Genomic DNA, 19,335 nt, shown 5'->3' with positions numbered 1-19,335 from the left:
GGACCCATATTTGGAAGAGTTCTTGAAGAGCTGCTTCCTGCTGGAAGCCCATACAAGATCAGTTCGGGAAGGACTGCATCCCATGGGAGGGATCCCAGGCTGGAGCAGGCGAAGAGAGTGACCGTGAAGGAGTGGCAGAGGCAAAGTGCTACAGACTGACTGCCGTTCCCCTGTGCCATTTGAGGGGAGGAGGTGGAAGAGGGTGGATGGGGGGAAGGTGTTTTTAGTTTGTTTCCTTTGTTTCCCATTTCTCCATCATGCTAGTAATAGGCAATAAACTCCTCTATCTCCCTACACCGAGTCTGTTTTGCCCATCACGATAATTGTTGAGTGATCTCCCTGTCCTTATCTCAACCCTTGAGCCCTTTGCATCATATTTTCTCCCCCTTTCCCTTTGAGGAGGAGCAGTGAGAGAGCAGCTATGGTGGAGCTCAGCTGCCCACCTGAGTAAAGCCACCACATCATTAAAGCCTACAAAATGCTAGAATGCCGGAATGCTTGCTGTTGAGATTCTGCTGAGAGCTAACAGACTCAGACTTGGATAGCACAGGACTCTCTATGTGTGAGGGTCCCACAGCTAACTGAAAAATACACTATTTGCCAGCAAAATTTCCCTAGGTTTTAAGTATGTGATGACCAACTGTACATCCCTTAAGTATTCCGAAGATCCCTAAAAATGAGCTGGTTTGCTTAGCTACAACCGAAATTGGACCAGTAAAGATCCACTACACAGCTATCACAACATCATGTCTATTTAACTTTCATCATACAGGTAGTTCACCATGTCATTGATCTCATCAGATCAGAATCTTGCAGACATATCTTCCATCATTTTTCACATTTCATCTAAAAAGTACTTTTGTTTTGCCCCCTTAGCTTATGACTGTTCCAGAATTTCATTATTCTGATTGTTAGAAACACATAGCTTAGAACCAATTTACAGTTCTCTGCATCTAGATCCATACCGTCTTTCAATTTTAAAAGTTCATTTGGCTTCCAGGCATATAGACAGGTGGACAACACAATATGTTTTCCCATTACCTCTAAATGATCAGAAATTAAGTATGAAATGATTAGTTACAATCAGAACCTACCTGTAACTATCATTCTGCTTATTATATCTCACTAAGGCAAAAATATCTGTCATTCAGTTAAGGAAATTAATCCAGTACTAATAAAGCTCACATGTATTTTAATTTTAATCTGTTCCTGCAACAGATTTAATAGTAGTCAAGCATAATAATAAATGTAAAGACAAAATATTCCAGACCGTACATTTTACTACTATAAAAGGGGTCAATTTAAAAAATTGAGCTACCACCACAAACACATACTTGTTGCTGTTATATGAAGCATAAAGTGTGCTATATAGTTCTGTTTTTCATGTTCATATTTTATAAACTTGAGATTAAAAATTATTTCAGGTGACCAGAAAAAAAAAAAAAAAAACACAAAAAATGATTCCTAGCTTCTCTTATGCCGAAACTCCCACTGAGGAAAAATAATCCCACAAAATAATTTTGCTATCAGAGTTGTAAGAAAATAAAGAGAAAGATGTAAACTGGAAATACACAAAAATATATTTAAGACGCTTGAGAGCGTACTCTCTAGACTCTAGCTGGCACTCCAAAAGAGTAAAGATCTTCTGTAAGCCCTAAGTCATATAAGCCAGACTTGCACAGACATTTCAGGTACGTTGGGACATCTGAACTGACACTGGCTGCCTTTATTTGATTAACTCAATCCTAATCTACCTGTGTCATTGCTATATAGGACAGCACACTGAAATATCTGCATATTTAACTTTTCCCATTGCAGAAGTAACAAAAAGGGGATGCTATAGTATGCAAGGTGAGTAGGAAGTGATAGAGCATATTAAATAAGTTTTGAGATTTACACATTTCACACAGACCAGCCCCTGTATTTTTTATGGACACCTTTATCCCTGGCTGCTCTTAACTGAAAACATCAGGAAGGTGATATGACTCTGCGGACCACCTGTGTATTACTTACAATGACCTAAACAAGTCCCTATGGATATAGGACACATCCTGAAATGGCAGACGTTAGGTACATTTCTCAATAATGCCACTCAATAGGAGAATCATGTACCTCAGGGAAAGAGAAATCCCTTTATAGGCCACACCTTTCAAAAAGTTTTCCAGGACCATTTTTCTGGTGCTGAGTAACACCTCAGCACTGGAGTACTCTGATCAGTGTTTTCCATTCATCAGCTCATTTATTCCAAACCATCTTCAAGATGCTTAACATCATTGTCAGCAAAATGGACAGTGGAATCAAGTGCACCGTCAGCAAGTTTGCTGATGACACCACGCTGTGTGGTGCAGTCGACATGCTGGAGGGAAGGGATGCTATCCAGAGGGACCTGGACAGGCTTGAGAAGTGGGCCCGTGTGAACGTTGTAAAGTTGAACAAGGCCAAGTGCAAGGTCCTGCATCTGGGCTGGGGCAATCCCAAAACAAATACGGGCTGGGTGGAGAATGGATTGAGGGCAGCCTTGATAAGAAGGACTTGGGGGTGTCAGTTGATGACAAGCTCAAAATGCGTGCTTGCAGCCCAGACAGCCAACCATAAAATAGTTTTCCCTTCTCTAAACAGCATGTAAGAGGGATTAGGGTAGAATTAGAAATAATAATATTATTCAAAAAATATATATATATAAGAAAAAAGATACGTGTAAAATGAGAGCGAATCATGGATGGCTTGAATGCTGGAGAAGATTCTTCTCCTTCCTGAAATACGATAGTGACAATGTCATTTCCAATATGCCGCTTCCTTTCTACCTGAAAGAAAAATAAAGAAGGAGAGAAAAAAAGCAAAAAGAAAAATAGGAAGGAAAAGACAGACACAAGGATTTAAAGGAGATCAATGCTTCAACAGTTCTGTGACAGAACCCTGAAACAACAACTCCTAATCTGTATGCAGCTCAGGAAATGCCAGTCTTAAGAAAAAGTATCATAAATATGATTGAAGACAATATAAATTACTAACTACAATTAAGTAAACTTAGCAATGTCATGTTGCACATACAAGGCAGCTGCTAGAAGTGCAGCTATTTTTTTTCTTTCCTTTTTTTTTTTTAAGTTAGAAAAGCTCTCAGAATTTCCAAATATTAATATTCACAAATAGAGTATGGAACACATAATATTCCAAAAAAAAAAATCCACCACTTGAAATAAAAGGAGAAAAACACCAATCCTATTATTCTTTAAAAACAGTAAAGGTCCTCTGATTTCTGCTGCGATCTTGTCATCCAAGGCAAAAACATGAGAAAACTGACATGGAAATAAAAAAAAGACATTATATAATCTAATTATATGATTATAATAGTTGCCTAAAAGATTAATAAAACAATTTGTGAGTAATTTTAGATAAATCATTATGGATGTGCTTATAAAGTGTTGTGGTTTTTTTTTCCTTCATAAAGGTTCAAGCAATGGATGAGTGCATATTTGAACAAGCACCCCAAGAATCCACCTAGTCCATCTATGAGAGGGCAACAGCAGTGCTTTACAGCAAATGCACAGAACTGGTCTTTAACACGTTCACAAGCAGAGTTTCTTTAAAGCTACATTAATTACTACCTGAGTATGAGCTGTACGTTATGCATGTGCATATTCTGATAATTCAGAATTAAGTCTAATTTCCAGTCTTCATAAATTCTTTGAAGGCAGTGACAACTGCAGCAGTGAAGTTCTGCAAGTCATCTCAGTACCAGACTATTTAGTAATTTTTAAATTAATTAAATTTGAAATTCTTCACAAAAGTCTTAAGACTTGTATTTCTAAAATATTAACACGCAAGAAGATTCCCTATTTTATTTTAAGATGTTTTGGAGTTTATGATAAACTACATTAAAAAAAAAAAAAGGGAAGGGAGAACGGGGCGGGAGAACCGTGTACCTGCTGCTTGTTCTCTCTAGAATACGGCAGCATGGTTGAAACATGGAACATAATTTCATGCCCTTGGTAAACTGTATAGATGGAACAGGTTCCTGTTGTATCATCTGCAAAGGAAGACAAGATTCTTAGTAGGAATGTATCCTTTAAGTTTTTTAAAGATTAAAAGATATTTCAGGTCTTTCTACGAAACCTTCTTTAGTCATCCCTTTTTCTGATCAATTTTAGAACATGTCCACGCTGCATGTTTTTGCGCAGATGTCTAAATCTGAGTTTGCAACCTAGTCTGCATATTCCCACAGCTAAAACCTATGACATCCTTCACCTAACCTCCTGAAATCACATATGGGCATTCAAACCATGATGCTTTACTGTTATGAAACAACTAATGTCTCAGGTTATTCTCCACTCCCTTACAATATAAAATGAAATGTTCACCTTAAAATACAAGTTACATATCTTTTCTTCCACTGCATTACATACCAGTGATTTAAGCTAACCTGCTTAACTGTTTCCTCATAAAGCACAGCATTTAGCATGCATGTGAAAAAGTTTTTGGAATCATATTATTTCTTCAACAAATATTATGCACATGCAGTAAGCAAAGTCTTTCATATTGTAGCCCCTGCTTCTTTGCCTCAGCTGAGTTCTTACTTTTTGTGTCCAGTCCTCCTCTGTAGCCTGTCCAGCCTTTCAAAGTAATTGTGTCGCCCAAGAGATGCAAAAATCTCTGAAAGCTCTCACTTCCAGTTTCTATACATGGAAGGGAGAAATGTTACAAAAACAAAGCACATGTAGTAATAGAACACCTACCAAAGATTGATTAAAATACAGGAACAGATCCTGCCTTCAGGACATAAGGACCAGAGTTTAAGCTGAATTAGTTTCTTCTCATGTCATCCAGGCTTTCTACCCTTACAGAAAGAGCATCCCAGCCTTGCAGAATGGCAGAAAAAGGATCACCATGCGACATTAAACAACGATCTCTTGCTAACTCCACAACACTGTTCAAGTGCATGGAAGAATGAGATCACAAAACCTTAAGAATGAAAGAACTAGAAACAGTGACTTCTTGCAGGTAACAAGAGTCACCTCCTTCAACTGCTTCTTTTTTTTTTTTTAAATCTTACTTTGTACAGTCTATTTCTAGAAAGAAAATTTCACCATTTTCCAAGCTGTAACATTAGGTTTCCTATAGCAACCTTTCATAGAAATAGAATATTCTTTGCTACAGTTTTTCCACCCAATATGAACACGAAAACCTTACAAAACTACTGTTAACATGATCATTATCCACTGTCTGGCTTCCACGTGCTCGGTATATGGGCAGTATCCTATATTTTTAATAAAAAATTAAGGAAAAGGTAAAAAACTCACCATTGCTGAACATTTCATCATCTGTAAGCTGCCCATCCTTAGCATAAAGGACTCCAAATTTAAAATTCACAGATCCCTAAGAAATAAAACTAAAGATTATAAGCTAAACAGGCAAAAGACCTAAACTAATGCTTTCTCTAAGGAATTTTAAATGTGTAACTTTGTATACATCCTGCACATGTGAATATATATCTCATACCAACTCCATTACATGCACAAATAACAAGCACCTAATATTTTACCTTTGATTATAGACTATGAATTGTATGACATACTTTTTACACTGGTGTTTAAAATGATTTTTGATTTCATATATTGAAAACTAATACTCCATTTTTTTATTGCAATAAGCAATCGACTAGGAAGTTGTCACAAAGATGTCAGTACAAATATAACAAATACAGCTATATTCTTTGAACGAGTCTATGAGCTAGGAGTGGTAAGCTTACATTTACCTCTTGCTCTTCAAGAACCAATAAATCCTGCAAATAAAACAGTTTGTTTAGCACTCTGGCATTAAAGGCAACACAAATAAAATGATTACATCCTTGTGTATTTAAGTTTTGCTTTGAAGTGGCCAGTTCAACTGATAAACAAAGTTTACTTTTTAAAACCCCTAATCCTCATTATTATTCTGCTGAAACAAACAAACTAGTAATATTTATGCTTAATGATTTATTTTCTAGAAAATAATAAAGAAAAACAACTAAGCAAAAGAAGAAATGACCGCTTACCTTTTGTATCTCGGGATGAAAAATTTCCCTTGGGCTCTTCTCAAATTTCTCAAGACTCATAGCACTGAAATGTAAATGAAATACTGTGTAATAGAAAGGCAAGCATACATTTCAACATTAAAGCACTAACAGTTGCAGTTAGAACTGCTTACAAAAGGAATTGTTCAAAGGCCCTGTCTTACATGGAATGTATTGTGGAAACAAAGATTGGTTTTGTTTGGAAGGGACCTTAAAGATCATCTCATTCCAACCCCCATGCCTTAGGCAGGGACACCTTCCACTAGACCAGGTTGCTCAAATCCCCATCCAACCTGGCCTTTAACACTTCCAGGGATGGGGTATCCACAACTTTTCTGGGCAACCTGTTCCAGTGCCTCACCACTCTCTGAGTAAAGAATTTCTTCCTAATATCTAATCTAAATCTACCCTCTTTTAATTTAAAGCCATTACCCCTTGTCCTATCACTATACTCACTGACAAAGAGTCCCTCTCCAGCTTTCCTGTAGGCCCCCTTTGGTACTGGAAGATCGCTATAAGGTCTCCCTGGAGCCTTCTCTTCTCCAGGCTGAACAACCCCAACTCTCTCAGCCTCTCTTTGTAGGAGAGGTGCTCCAGCCCCTTAATCATCTTTGTGACCCTCCTCTGGACTCGTTCTAAATACTTCCATGTCCTTCTTGTGCTGGGGGCCCCAGAGCTGAATGCAGTGCTCCAGGTGGGGTCTCACAAGAGTAGAGTAGATGGGGGAGAATCACCTCCCTCGACCTGCTGGCCACGCTTATTTTGGTGCAGCACAGGATATGGCTGGCTTTCTGGGCTGTAAGTGTACATTGCCAGAATCATCATTTCTTTTCCACAGTGCTAATCTCCAAGACTTTCCAAACTTCTGCATTTTAAGTACAGAAACCATTAAAACCCTGCATGGATGTCAGGATTAACTTTATACCTGTTTTACAATTAATTTGAAAATAGTCCCTCTGCCAAAGAAATGGTCTGAGAATCTTTGTCCATTCTAAATTGTCACTTTTTCTACTCCAGGACAGGCATTAAAAGCACTTTTTCCTGTCCTCAGTGATTAAGATTTGTAAACCTGTTTTTACTGTTTTTAAAATCATGAAGATCATGCAACACAAGCTCTGAATTACAGAAAGAAAAGATACACACAAGTCTCTTAACCCATAATTTATTTGTAAATACATACCTCAATATAGATTTCACTGATAATGTTTTTGTGGGACTGTAAGGGAGACATATTTTCTGAGTACCCTATAAAGGGGGAAAAATTACAAAAAAATAGAAGACATTACAGGACATACTGACATTCTCTATACATTAAAATAGGAATGCTGATAAAAACGATTAAGTAAAAAACAAAGATCAAGACCATGCTAGTTTTACTTAGTCATATTTACTACTGAATAAAAAAAAAAAAGAAAAAATGAACACGAAAAGGCATAGGATGGTGCAAAAATATTTTTTAATTAGCTTTTACTACTCTGCCATGTAGGAACTTAAGAGGAAACTCACAGTACAATACTGGGCATTAGGAAGAATGTTGAAACTAGTAGACATAACTATTTCTCTTCTAAAACAAATGTGAACTATGCATGTGTACTAAACAATATTAAATTAATTGCTTAGATAAAGGTCATTATGGAGAGCTAAGTGAAAAGAAAATCCTAAGAAGATACTAGTAAAACCAGTATCACATTTGGCTATTTTCTTAACATTGTATAAAAATATCAGTAAATCAGTAGTATATCACAGCTTAAACTCATCACAGGACATAAATCAAGAACAATTTAGGCAACATTTTTAAAAACAATGCAGAGCTGCATGTAAGAACAATTAGAAATATCTTGCATCATACATTTCTGTCATAAAGTTTAGTATACTGTTATCTACTAAGCTAGCTTAGTTTTATCTACTAGGATAGAATTATATGTTCTCATATAAAAATGAAATCTCCATATACTAAATACTGAAATTCTGTAGAAGCAAAAAAGTCTGTGGTGAATGCACACAAAAACAAGCAAGCAAGCAAGCAAACAAAAATAAGCAGCAGTTAAGTATTTGTTTCTTACTGTTTTTCTCCAAAGAATTGAATGGTATTGGGGAACACGCTGATTATTTTGGTCAGAGAGTACAACGGACAGAAAGAAAGGGTTCTTCTCTGCATCTGTACCTATGTAATTTTGATGAACTGTTACAGAAAAATAAGTGTTATGTATTTTAAAGAAAACACACACACACAGGTTTACATGTGGAAATATATACTTATCTGTATATAAATATATAGTTATGTAGATACGTATAAAAGACAAGAGACAGGTATAGACTTCAAGGCCTATATGGGTTTCTGTTTGTTTTCTGTTTGGTAGCATGGGTTCCGCTGCTTACAGAACACCATCCTCTGTCTTCAAGTTAAAAATACATCAAACAAGAACTTGCTTTGAGTACAGGGCAAAAATGTGTTAGTATTACATTAACGTCATTTTTTCCCCATATTTAAATACTTGCAATTCAAAGCTACATTGCTTTTGCACTGAACAAAACTTCAAATACATTCACAAAAACATTAATACCTTTTCCTAAAAAATATTTGAAATACCATCTTGTATAATATTCTGGATTTTCCAAATGCACATCCGTTCTGTGCCATGTTCCTGGAGTGTATTCTGTATTCTGAAACAGAATTGGGAGACTGCAGATCAAATGCTGAAGAAAAAAATTGAGAACATAATAGAGGGAAAAGTCAAGCAAGCGTGGCCAATTCACCAGAAGAATTTTAGTTGTATACGGTTTTTTTTTTTTTTTTTATAAAAAGCAAAGAATTATCCTGAATTCAGTTGTTGTGCAGATGAAATTAAAATGTATCTCTCTCTACATATTTTTAAAATAACTTTTCCCTTTGTACCACCATTATAGGTAATAACTTAGTATTTCACTAACAAGCAGATATTTTAATGTGGAGTTTGAAGACCTGGATTTTTAAAACTTAAAAATCAATAGATGAACAGATTTCTGTCCCACAAGTTTCATTTTCTCACAGTTCTTCCTCAAGGACTCCTCACTAAAGCCAATCATGCTGTGGAAGTTTTTCAGCATTCTTTCTGGATTGACTAGTTAAAATAAGTTCTCAAGCATGCCTCACTCCCTTTCTACTAAGAGCATATGCAAAGAAAAAGCCATTCTCCAGGTCCATTCTCTATGTTGCCTAATCAGTCGCCCAGAGGATCTCTCTGTGATACAAGATAATCAGCTTTTGAAATGCATGAAACTAAACTGAAAAAACAGTGTACGGAACATGACCTCACAGGGAGTCAATGCAGAAAACTTTGCTTTAATGCTGCACCCAGTGCTGATGCAAACAGATGATCTGTAACAGTTTATGGTTAATATTAGTTCAATATAAGTTTACCAAGACCTTATGCACATTTCTAGACTATGAAGTTTTATTTCTTCAAGTATTAAGTTGATATTTATAGCTAAAAATGTTTTACAAAGGAAGATAACTCCCGTCCTCCATTTAAGGAGAAATCTAAATATCACTGGAGTGGTTAAGGGGGAACACCATGAGATTAATAGCACAGGAATCTGGAAGGAATGACTCTTTCAGGCACCATTCAGCTTCTTCATCTCTCATTTAAAAGATGAGCATAGCTGCCTAAACACATATAAGAGGAAAAAAAAAAAAGCTATAAACTCATCACACTCATGAACAAACTTAAAATCACAAAGGTTAGCTTGAACACTATAGTATCAAGACACCATTGTAACAAAGTGAATTAAAGTCTGCAAAGTGTTATTCAGAGAATAAGACTTTTTTTTCTTCTAACCTGATCAAATGAGCAAAATATCACCAAAACTAAAATAAATATCATCTCTGTCCCTAAAAAGGGAATTGTCAAGATTTTGTACTCTTGAAATAAAACCCTAGACGTGAGGGTAAAAGCCCACCATCTCCCTACTCTCAGACTCTTATATTCTCATATTATCTAACATTTTTAAGACCAGTCCCCTAGTAATTGACTGTAAATCCACCTTTCAGTTGTGAAGAGTAACTGAAACTGATCTATTTTTTGTTTTCTATGAGTATATGTAGCCACTTACCTCATCAGAGGAGCCATTTTCCACACGGAATCTTCCAGCTCTTTGGATGGCTCCATCAGCATCACTAGATATAAGCTATGAAAGAGCTTAAGATAAATGTTCTAGTTCCAAAGACACCAATATGATCAGCAAACAAATCTTACTTGGTTTCTCCTTCTCCCAGGTGTTATACCACTACCCATAGGGATGGTATGAACACATCCATTACCAATTTGACTACAGATTTGGAATGACCCAATTATAACTCTAAGAATGTGTGAGTGGGAAAGCTGTACTTTCTTCTGGTATATCCAGTGCTAATCAGAAACTCTCCTGTCTCAGGTTTTGGCTACACCAACATGCAGAATGCATACAGAGGTACATGCCACCTTCCAGAAACTGATCTTGAAGTTCACTCCTTTCCAAACAATGGCTCTTACAAACATGTTGATTCTACTCCTCTCAGCTTTGCTATGTTTAAAACCCTACTTGTTGGTAGTGTCACTGTGACTAGCAGTCTTTTATTGCATTTATTACATATTTATGTAAGTTTTCAGAAGATAGAAAGCAGTAATAATCTCTAAACATAATAGTCAGTGATGATACCGAACATTTTAAGGTATGCTGTTCAGTATATCCTGCTCTGCCTCCTGCATTTACATCAGAAAATATGGCTTGTTTCAATTTGAAGACTTCTAGAGTTTCATAAATATTCTGGGAAAGGCTGCCTGGTCTTTCTATAAGGGAATCCAGCGATTTCCAGAAGACAAACTCCTTTTGTTGCTAAAAAAAAAACTCATGAAAAGGTAACAACACATAAAGATAACATGACACTTTTTTCTGTGTTCAACAACATTGCTTGGGATCCATAAAAGGAAGCAGCAGAGAAGAGGAGAATGTTTTTTTTCCCCTCAAAGATCAGCTGGAAATAACACTGCATGTTGCTCCTCTAAAAACTGTAAAAAAGAGATTGTCACATATTATACCAAACTTAAGAAATAGGATCTGAACAATAATAATGCAGTAGTATACCCTTTTTCACTTCTCTCCAGCAATCCATGTTATTACATGATAATACTTTCTCCCTTTGCTTGGCGGAAGAGTTACCGGAATGTTTTGTTCTCTTTGCCCCTTCCTTTGAAGAGATCTCAGACTATGTCAGGAATAAGCTAACAAGGCAAGAACTGCAACAGACCCAGTATGAACTGCAAGAAAAACCTTAGGGACAACTGGTCATAGCAGACCAGTAGGAAGGACATAGGAGAAACTGTTTAGGGCTGAGACAAAACAAATGTGTTATAATAAATAAAAGATAGAAATCATTGAGCAATAGGGATGCCGCTGAGGAAAATACTAAGGAATTAAATATTTAGAAACTTAAAAGGGCAAACACCTTTTTACATATGTATTTCAAAAGATAAAGAGAGTATTTGGCTTACATGGCAAGGTTTTGGTAGCAGGGGCAGGGGGGCTGCGGGGGCAGCCTTTGTGAGGAGTTCAGCAGCTGCCCTGTGTTAGAAAAGGGCCAGTTCCAGCCAGCTCCAGAAGGGACCCACTACTGGTCAGAGCCAAGCCATGAGTGGCGCAGGTTGCGCCTCTGGGAAAACATATTAGAGAAAGGGAAAAAACTGCTGCGCAACAGCAGCTGGGAGAGAGTAGCGAGCCACCAAGAAAGAAAGAATCCTGAAGACACCAAGGTCAGTGAAGAAGGAGGGGAGGAAGTGCTCCAGGCACCAGGGCAGAAGTTCCCCTGAAGCTTGTGATAAGGAACACAGTGGAGCAGGCTGTCACCCTGCAGCCTGTGGTATATCACAGTGAAGCAGATCTCCATGCTGCAGCCCATGAAGGAGCCCATGCAGGAGCAGGTGGATCTGGCCATAGCTGCCACCTGTGGGGGACCCATGCCGGAACAGTCCGGCCCTGAAGGACTGCACCCGATGGTACAGACCCACATGGGAACAGTTCTTGAAGAACTGTAGTCTGTGGAAAGCCCATGTAGGATCAGTTCAGAAGAACTGCATCCCACAGGACAGACGCTACACTGGACCAGGGGAAGGACCCTGAAGGACCAGCAGAGATGAAGCATTATGGACTGATCACAAACCCTGTTCGCCTGAACCACTCAATGGGAGGACACAGAAGAGGCGGGGGGTGGGGGGGGGGGAAGGTGCTTGTGCTTTAGTTCTCGTTGCTCTAGTATGTTATCAATAGGTAATAAATTACATTAATCTCCCTTATACTGAGTCTGTTTTGCCTGTGACAGTAATTGGTGAGTGATCTCTCCCTATCCTTATCTCAACCCAAGAGCTTTTCTTTCTTCATCATATTTTCTTCCTCTGTCCTTCTGAGGAGGTGGAGTGTGAGGGCAGTGTAGTTTAACTCATCCCTTGTTAAACTACCACACATGCTTTCATAAAATACTAGCAGAATTTTAAGAAAACCAATCACAAGACAAGACTACTTGTATGAGGTTACTGTGAATTTATAATTTCCAATATATTTCTCTTTTCCAGCTAAAGAACCAAAATACTAGGAATGAAAGTGCCTCTTAGCACAAAGCGTTTCACTTGCCTTTTTGATTAAAATACCATCTCTAATACATGGAATGTATGGAAAGTGAAGATAGGTACCTGGTGTTCTTGCAATAAAAATTCCAGAAACTAAGCCACCAACTGAAAGCATTTATATTTATAAATACACAAGCCAAGATCTTGAAAGTACAACCTTAGTTAACAGAACATTAATGATTTATTCCTGTAGCAACAGAGCTGGCTTACTTTTTGCGCCCCTCCACACTTACGTAGATTTTATTATGACTTCGTATACAGTGATATTATTTTAACTCCTGACATAGAAGAAATAAATAATTCACAGAAAGAATTTCTACATGAGAGAAAAAAAAAAAGTGCTGAGCTAATCTTTGAAGAAAATTTAGAAAAACTACCAGATTTCAGGAAACAGATTTTTCAATATTCTTATGTTGCCTAGTTCTTTTAATTTTACACCCTTTCCCACTACTCAGGGGCAAGTACACATAAAATGACATGCACACGCCAACACATGAGCACGGATACAGTTTTTAACTCAGATCACCACAAATGCTTCATCAAATATAGCCCTAATATTTCACAATCTTCAGCTTATAGAGGGGAAAAAAGGCTCAATTTCCATCTTCCTGAATCAACTGGGGTAAACAGGGTATTTATATAATATTTTCTGTCACATTAAGATGAAAGATTCATTAATAAGGTTGTAAAACGATTTCCTAGCACACATCTAATTTAGGTAATTGGCAGCCTCTTTTTATTACTCTAAAATTTTCAAGTCCAGCTTAGAAAGCACATCTTCCAAACTAAATTCGAATTTTTACCTGGAAATGAAAAGGATTTGCACTTTGCGTTATAAGCTGTTTAAATTAAAGGATGGGCAAAGTAAACTTACAAGTTCCACAGATCCATAGTGCTTTCTGCTAAACTCTCCACGTCTGCAACCCAGATCTTCAGAGACAGAGCTGGAATAGAAACACTTTATCAGTATACACAGTCAATTAGCCTTAGAACTCCTGCAACACTATATGCTGCCATTAACAAATATCATTCCTGCTGAACGAGGTTTGCAGTGCATAAGCTCATTACTGCAATGAACACTCCTTACAATGTGCTCACTCTAGCCACTGCAGCCTGGTGTTCATACTACCAGCCAAAGGAAAAGAAATGTCTGTGTCTTGACTGAAAGCAAAAACTATGATTAAATATCTAGTCATGATGGAACCAACATAGAGTTCCAAATGTCTACGCTTAATAAACTTTGCTTAGTATGTTGCTGTTTGTTTTTTTTTTTCCTCCAGAAAGTCTCTCTTTAGACTACACACAATTAAATTAAACAATTAGTTCAATTCAAAAGCAGAAAGAAGGAACAGTATTTCATAGATTTCCCCCTCCCATAACACTGACAAAAATGAAATTGTCAGGTAAGCAAAGGGAAGCCTCAAACACCACGTTCAAAATCTACATGCATTATCGCTTATAATTTTATACCATCATGTCCCATTAAGCACATCAGCGTGTGTTTCATGAGCTCAAAACAGACGGCAAATTCCTCTGCTAGCTATAAGCACCAAGCCTCTCAAATTTGTAATGGAAGGCTTAGCGGTAGATGTTACAAATACAAGCTAAATAAAGATTTAGATGCAAATATAAAATAAACCTTTATTACTTCATCTAGCAGCTGGGTAGACTATCAACTAAGTCACTCCATCATATTCCAAACTCACAGTTCACCACTATGTCAGCCTTAATGAAGATAACGCCTTTTTTTCACATTAAAATTAAATGACAGTAACCCACCAACCAGCAATAAAGGATTAAATTTTCTGAGAATGATAAGTACCATTAAGCTGTAACATTACATCAGTACACAAAGAAATACTTGAATTTTAATTCAACACCCTCATACTTGGTTCTTGACTGTAAGAGATACTGTGACACTGGAACCCTGAAATATCTTGATTTTTAAACAGCTTTTCCATTTGGATTTGTACTTATAGGTACTCAGAATTTATTAAACATGATTCATAATTCTGAGTTCTGTTCATTTGGATTCCATGTCTTCAAACAAGGAAGAGCAATACAAACAAGACGTATCTAACAAAACTTTAAAACTCACGAAAATAAGTGCTTTTTCAAGTGCTTGCTATCGATGTATAAGAAAGGGTAATAAGAGTAATAATAAGTAATAATAAGATTTACATAAATTACAAATGAGCCACAACAGGAGTCAGTTCCAGTGAGCAAGACTACTTCAGGATGCTACATATTAATGCGGCAGAGATAACAAAATCAATTGCTAAAAAAAAGCTTCAAAAATAAAACATAAAAAGAGCATTCAAAGAACATCTTGGGTTGGAAAGGACCTTTAAGATCATCCAGTTCCAACCCCCATGCAATGGGCAGGGATGCCACCCACTAGATCAAGTTGCCCAGGGCCTCATCCAACCTGGTCTTGAACTCCTCCAGGGATAAGGCATCCACAACTTCTCTGGGCAACCTGTTCCAGTGCTTCACCACTCTCCAAGTAAAGAATTTCCTCCTAACCTCTGATCTAAATCTCCCCTCTTTTAGTTTAAAGCCATTCCCCCTTGTCCTGTCATTATCTGACAAAGCAAAAAGTTGCTCTCCTTTTTTTTTTTTTTTTTTTTTTTTTTTTTTATAAGTCCCCTTTAAGTACAGAAAAGCTGAAAAAAGGTCACCCCAGAGCCTTCTCTTCTTTAGGCTCAACATCCCCAGCTCTCTCAGCCTTTCTTCACAGGAGAGGTGCTCCAGCCCTCTGATCAGCTTCGTGGCCTTCCACTGGACCCGTTCTAACAGATCCACATCGTTGTGCTTGGGGCCCCAGACCTGGATGCAGTACTCCAAGTGGGGCAGAGTAGAGGGGGACAATCCCCTCCCGTAACCGGCTGGCCAATCCTCTGTTGATGCAGCTCAGGATGCAGTTGGCCTTCTGGCCTGCAAGCGCACACGGCTGGCTCATGTCAAACTTTTTGTCCACTAGAACTCCCAAGTCCTTCTCTGCAAGGCTGCTCTCAATGAGTTCTTCTTCCAGTCTGTCCTCATGTCTGGGATTGCCCTGACCCAGGTGCAGCACTTTGCACTTAGACTTAGCTCATCCAGGTCCCTCTGGCTGGCATCTCTTCCTTCTTTGGTATCAACTGCACCACTCGGCTTGGTGTCATTGCAAATTTGTCGAGGGTGTACTCGATCCTTCTGTCTATGTTGTTGATAAAGATAGTAAACAGTACCAGTCCCAGAACGGACCATTGAGGGACATCACTCATCAACAGACTCCACCTGGACATGGAGCCATTGACCACCACTCTCTGGGTGCGACCTTCAAGCCAATTCCTTATCCACTGAATGGTCCACCTTTCAAATCTCTCTCTCTCCAAGCTGAAGATCAGGATGTCATGTGGGACCGCGTGAGGCCTTACAGAAGTCCAGGCAGATGACATCAGTTGGTCTTCCCTTGTCAACTGATGCAGTCACTCCATCGTAGAAGGCCGCCAGATTGGTCAAGCATGATTCACGCTTGGTGAAGCCATGCTGGCTCCCTCAGATCAACTCTTTGTCTTGCACGTGCCTTGACATTGCTTCCAGGAGGATCTTTTCCATGATCTTCCCAGGCACAGAAGTGAGGCTCACTGGTCCGTAGTTCCCCGAGTCCTCTTCCTACCCTTTTGAAAAACGGGAGTGATGTTTCCTTTTCTCCAGTCACCAGGGGCTTCACCTGAATGCCAGGACTTTTCAAATATGATGGAAAGAGGCTTGTCAACTTCATCAGCCAGTTCACTCCAGACCCTGGGATGCATGTCATCAGGCCCCATAGACTTGTACTTGTTCAGTTTCATCAGGTGGTCTTGAACCTGCTCTTCGCTTACAGTGGCAGGGTCTTTGCTCCCTCAGCCATCACCCAGAGGTTCAGGGAAACAAGAGACATGGAAAGTCTGACTGGTAGCGAAGACTGAGGTGAAGTTGTTGAATACCTCAGCCTTCTCCACGTCTGTTGTTACCAGTTCTCACTTCTCATCCATCAGAGGGGGTACACTCTCCTTGGCCTTTCTTTTCTGACCAATATACCTACAGAATCCCCTCTTGTTATTTTTTGCATCCCTTGCCAAGCTCGGCTCTATCTGTACCTTGGCTTTCTTCATCCCATCCCTGTACATCTGGATAGCATGCCTGTACTCTTCCCAGGCCACATGTCCCTGCTTCCACTGACTGTGCCTTTCCTTCTAGTACCTCAGTTTGACCAGCAGGTCCTTGCACAGCCATCCTGGTTTTCTGCCCTCCTTGTTCACTTTCTTACACAGGGGGATAGAGAGTTCTTGAGCTGTAAGAAAAACATCCTTAAAGAGTTGCCAGCTCTATTCAGCTACTTTATCCTTCCGGACAGCGTTCCAGGGGATCTAATCCACTAGGTCTTTAAATAGCTTGAAGTTTGCTCTTTAGGAGTTCAGGGTCCCGACTTTTCTCTTTGCCAGGCCCATATTCCTCAAGATCACAAGCTCAACCAGGGCATGGTCACTGCATCCCAGACTGCCTCCAATCCTAACCTCTTTATTGAGTTTGTCTGCACTGATAATCAGAAATTCAAAAAATAAACATTATATAACTAAGAAATGGTATACATATACAACACGAGTGCACTAATGTAACAAGGGTACAGGTTGTCAAGGTAAAGGAGGGCAAAATTGAAAGCGAAATTGAATATAAAAATGTAATGTATATATTAATGTATATGCCTATATGCCTGGCAACCCAGGTAAAGAGCCTGGGAAGTAACGTCCAAAATACAGAGACCAGATCAGACTACACTTCAACAACAAATACTGCACTAACATTTCCCAACTAGAAAGTCACAACAAAACAAAGTGAGGTGCAGAGTAAATTCAAATGTAATTTTTTTTTTTCCAACATGGAATAGGTGATTGTCCTCCATATGGTCAGCCGCATGCAACACCGCTTCTAGCAATATTCTGGAGGCCAACTCCAAAAAACGGTTCACCATGAAGACTCCCTGATTTCCATGACAGGGTAGATGTCGAAGGAGACCAGCTGATATATAAACTTACATTTTACCTGCACTTGCAAATACAAAAAGCTCTTCATGGCTGGTGTGATTCTTTACTCCAGATTCTCACAAAAAAACAAACAAAAAAAGAAAAACACTTAATCTAGACAATCCCAGTACAGTTATTTGATTTTTTTTAAAGCATTTCCATAATGACAAGCAATAAAATAGCTACCTTTAGGAGGCACTGTAAAGTACTGGGTACATCTCATGTTATATCAGTTTTGCTTGCCACAGAATGACAGGGAGCAGTGCTGTGTCAGAGTTCTGTCACTGCATGATAGACACAATGATAAGCAGAAAATAGCCAGCAGCAGTATACAAAAAACAATGAAGAGTTAGCACTGTTGCTTTCTGCAAGGACATCGGCAGAGGCTTTGCACCACTCATCACTGGATCTTGGTAAGAGTTACTGCAATACCACTGCCAACCTCCAATGCAACCCCATGATCACAGAGATGCATGTCAATACAGGTGAAAAAAAAAAAGGAACTGATATGCATGCATGCCTTGTGAGGCATTCTAACCCAAATACCTAAGACCTAACCCTACTAAGGGTATAGAGACTCCCAGATGCAGTGAGAGTGGTGGGCATATTCATCAAATTATGCAGAGGAGAACCCCAAGAGCAAGTGCGTTTAATGGGAGAAAAAATCTATTTTCTCAGACCATGAGATACGGATGTAAAACACAGACAAGCTTAGAAAAAACAAAGAACAGCTTATACACCAAAAATGTTCATGCTCCTATCCGCTCCACAAACTATTGTCACATAATTTAGGAAAATACATTGTCCCACCACAAATTACACCTTTCAATATCAAAGACATTTCTCTGATACTTTTTCTTTCACTGAAGAATTTCTGCTGCTGAAGAAGGGTAAGAAACTAAGCATCAATAGTTTCAATTCATCAGTCCTACATATACTCACGATAATGAACAGAGATTATTTTTTCCACTCATAAAAAATGTAGAAATTAAAATTAATGTAGCACAACATTTTTGAAAATAGGCGTATAAACACAATCATGCACTCCATGTTCAAATGCATGTACAATATAAGCTGCAAACAGTAGAACAGAATAGTTCATTTGGAAGGGACCTACAAAGACCACCAAGTCCAACTGCCTGACCACTCCAGGGCTAACCAAAAGCTAAAGCATATTACTGAGGGCATTGTCCAAACGCCTCGAACACTGACAGGAATGGGGCATCAACCACCTCTCTAGGAAGCCTGTTCCAGTTTTTGATCACCCTCAGGGTAAAGAATTTTTTCCTAACATCCAGTCTGAACCTCCCCGGCACAGCTTTGTGCTGTTGCCCCACGTCCCGCCATCATTTATCAGGGAGCAGAGACAGGCACCTCTCTCTGCATGTTCCCTCCTCTGGGAGAGTCCCTTCCTCAGGAGAGCAATGAGATCGCCTCTGTCTTTTTTTCTCCAGACAAGACAAACCAAGTATCTGCAGCCTCTCCTCACAAAACAAGCTTTCCAGCCCTTTTACTAGTTTTGTTGCCCTCCTCTGGATGCATTCAGGTATCTTAATATTCTTTTTATATTGTGGAGCCCAGAACTGCACACAATATTCAA

General features: G+C 38.7%; 1 protein-coding gene across 45 annotated transcripts in view; it reads right to left on the bottom strand.

Annotated features, from left to right (window-relative positions):
* Nucleotides 1-19,335, bottom strand: part of GARNL3 (GTPase activating Rap/RanGAP domain like 3) — a 61,876-nt gene that overhangs the window by 30,835 nt on the left and 11,706 nt on the right. For 6 of the 45 annotated variants that reach the window (XM_035555082.2, XM_035555089.2, XM_035555066.2 and 3 more), the window contains exons 2-13: nt 13,562-13,631; nt 10,142-10,216; nt 8,614-8,713; nt 8,113-8,231; nt 7,230-7,294; nt 6,032-6,095; nt 5,747-5,779; nt 5,298-5,373; nt 4,575-4,673; nt 3,924-4,027; nt 2,696-2,804; nt 1,095-1,140 (exon numbers count right to left, since the gene is read on the bottom strand). In XM_035555082.2, coding sequence (XP_035410975.1) covers nt 1,095-1,140; nt 2,696-2,804; nt 3,924-4,027; nt 4,575-4,673; nt 5,298-5,373; nt 5,747-5,779; nt 6,032-6,095; nt 7,230-7,294; nt 8,113-8,231; nt 8,614-8,713; nt 10,142-10,216; nt 13,562-13,631 — 960 coding nt within the window. The remainder of the gene's footprint in view (nt 1-1,094; nt 1,141-2,695; nt 2,805-3,923; nt 4,028-4,574; nt 4,674-5,297; nt 5,374-5,746; nt 5,780-6,031; nt 6,096-7,229; nt 7,295-8,112; nt 8,232-8,613; nt 8,714-10,141; nt 10,217-13,561; nt 13,632-19,335) is intronic. The other 39 variants (XM_035555085.2, XM_035555107.2, XM_035555090.2 and 36 more) reach the window with 19 other exon arrangements.

Source organism: Cygnus atratus, chromosome 19, assembly GCF_013377495.2.
Source record: "Cygnus atratus isolate AKBS03 ecotype Queensland, Australia chromosome 19, CAtr_DNAZoo_HiC_assembly, whole genome shotgun sequence".
Taxonomy (NCBI): domain Eukaryota; kingdom Metazoa; phylum Chordata; class Aves; order Anseriformes; family Anatidae; genus Cygnus; species Cygnus atratus.
The sequence above is the reverse complement of the archived record's forward strand: the minus strand, read 5'-3'. Positions and strand labels throughout refer to the sequence as shown.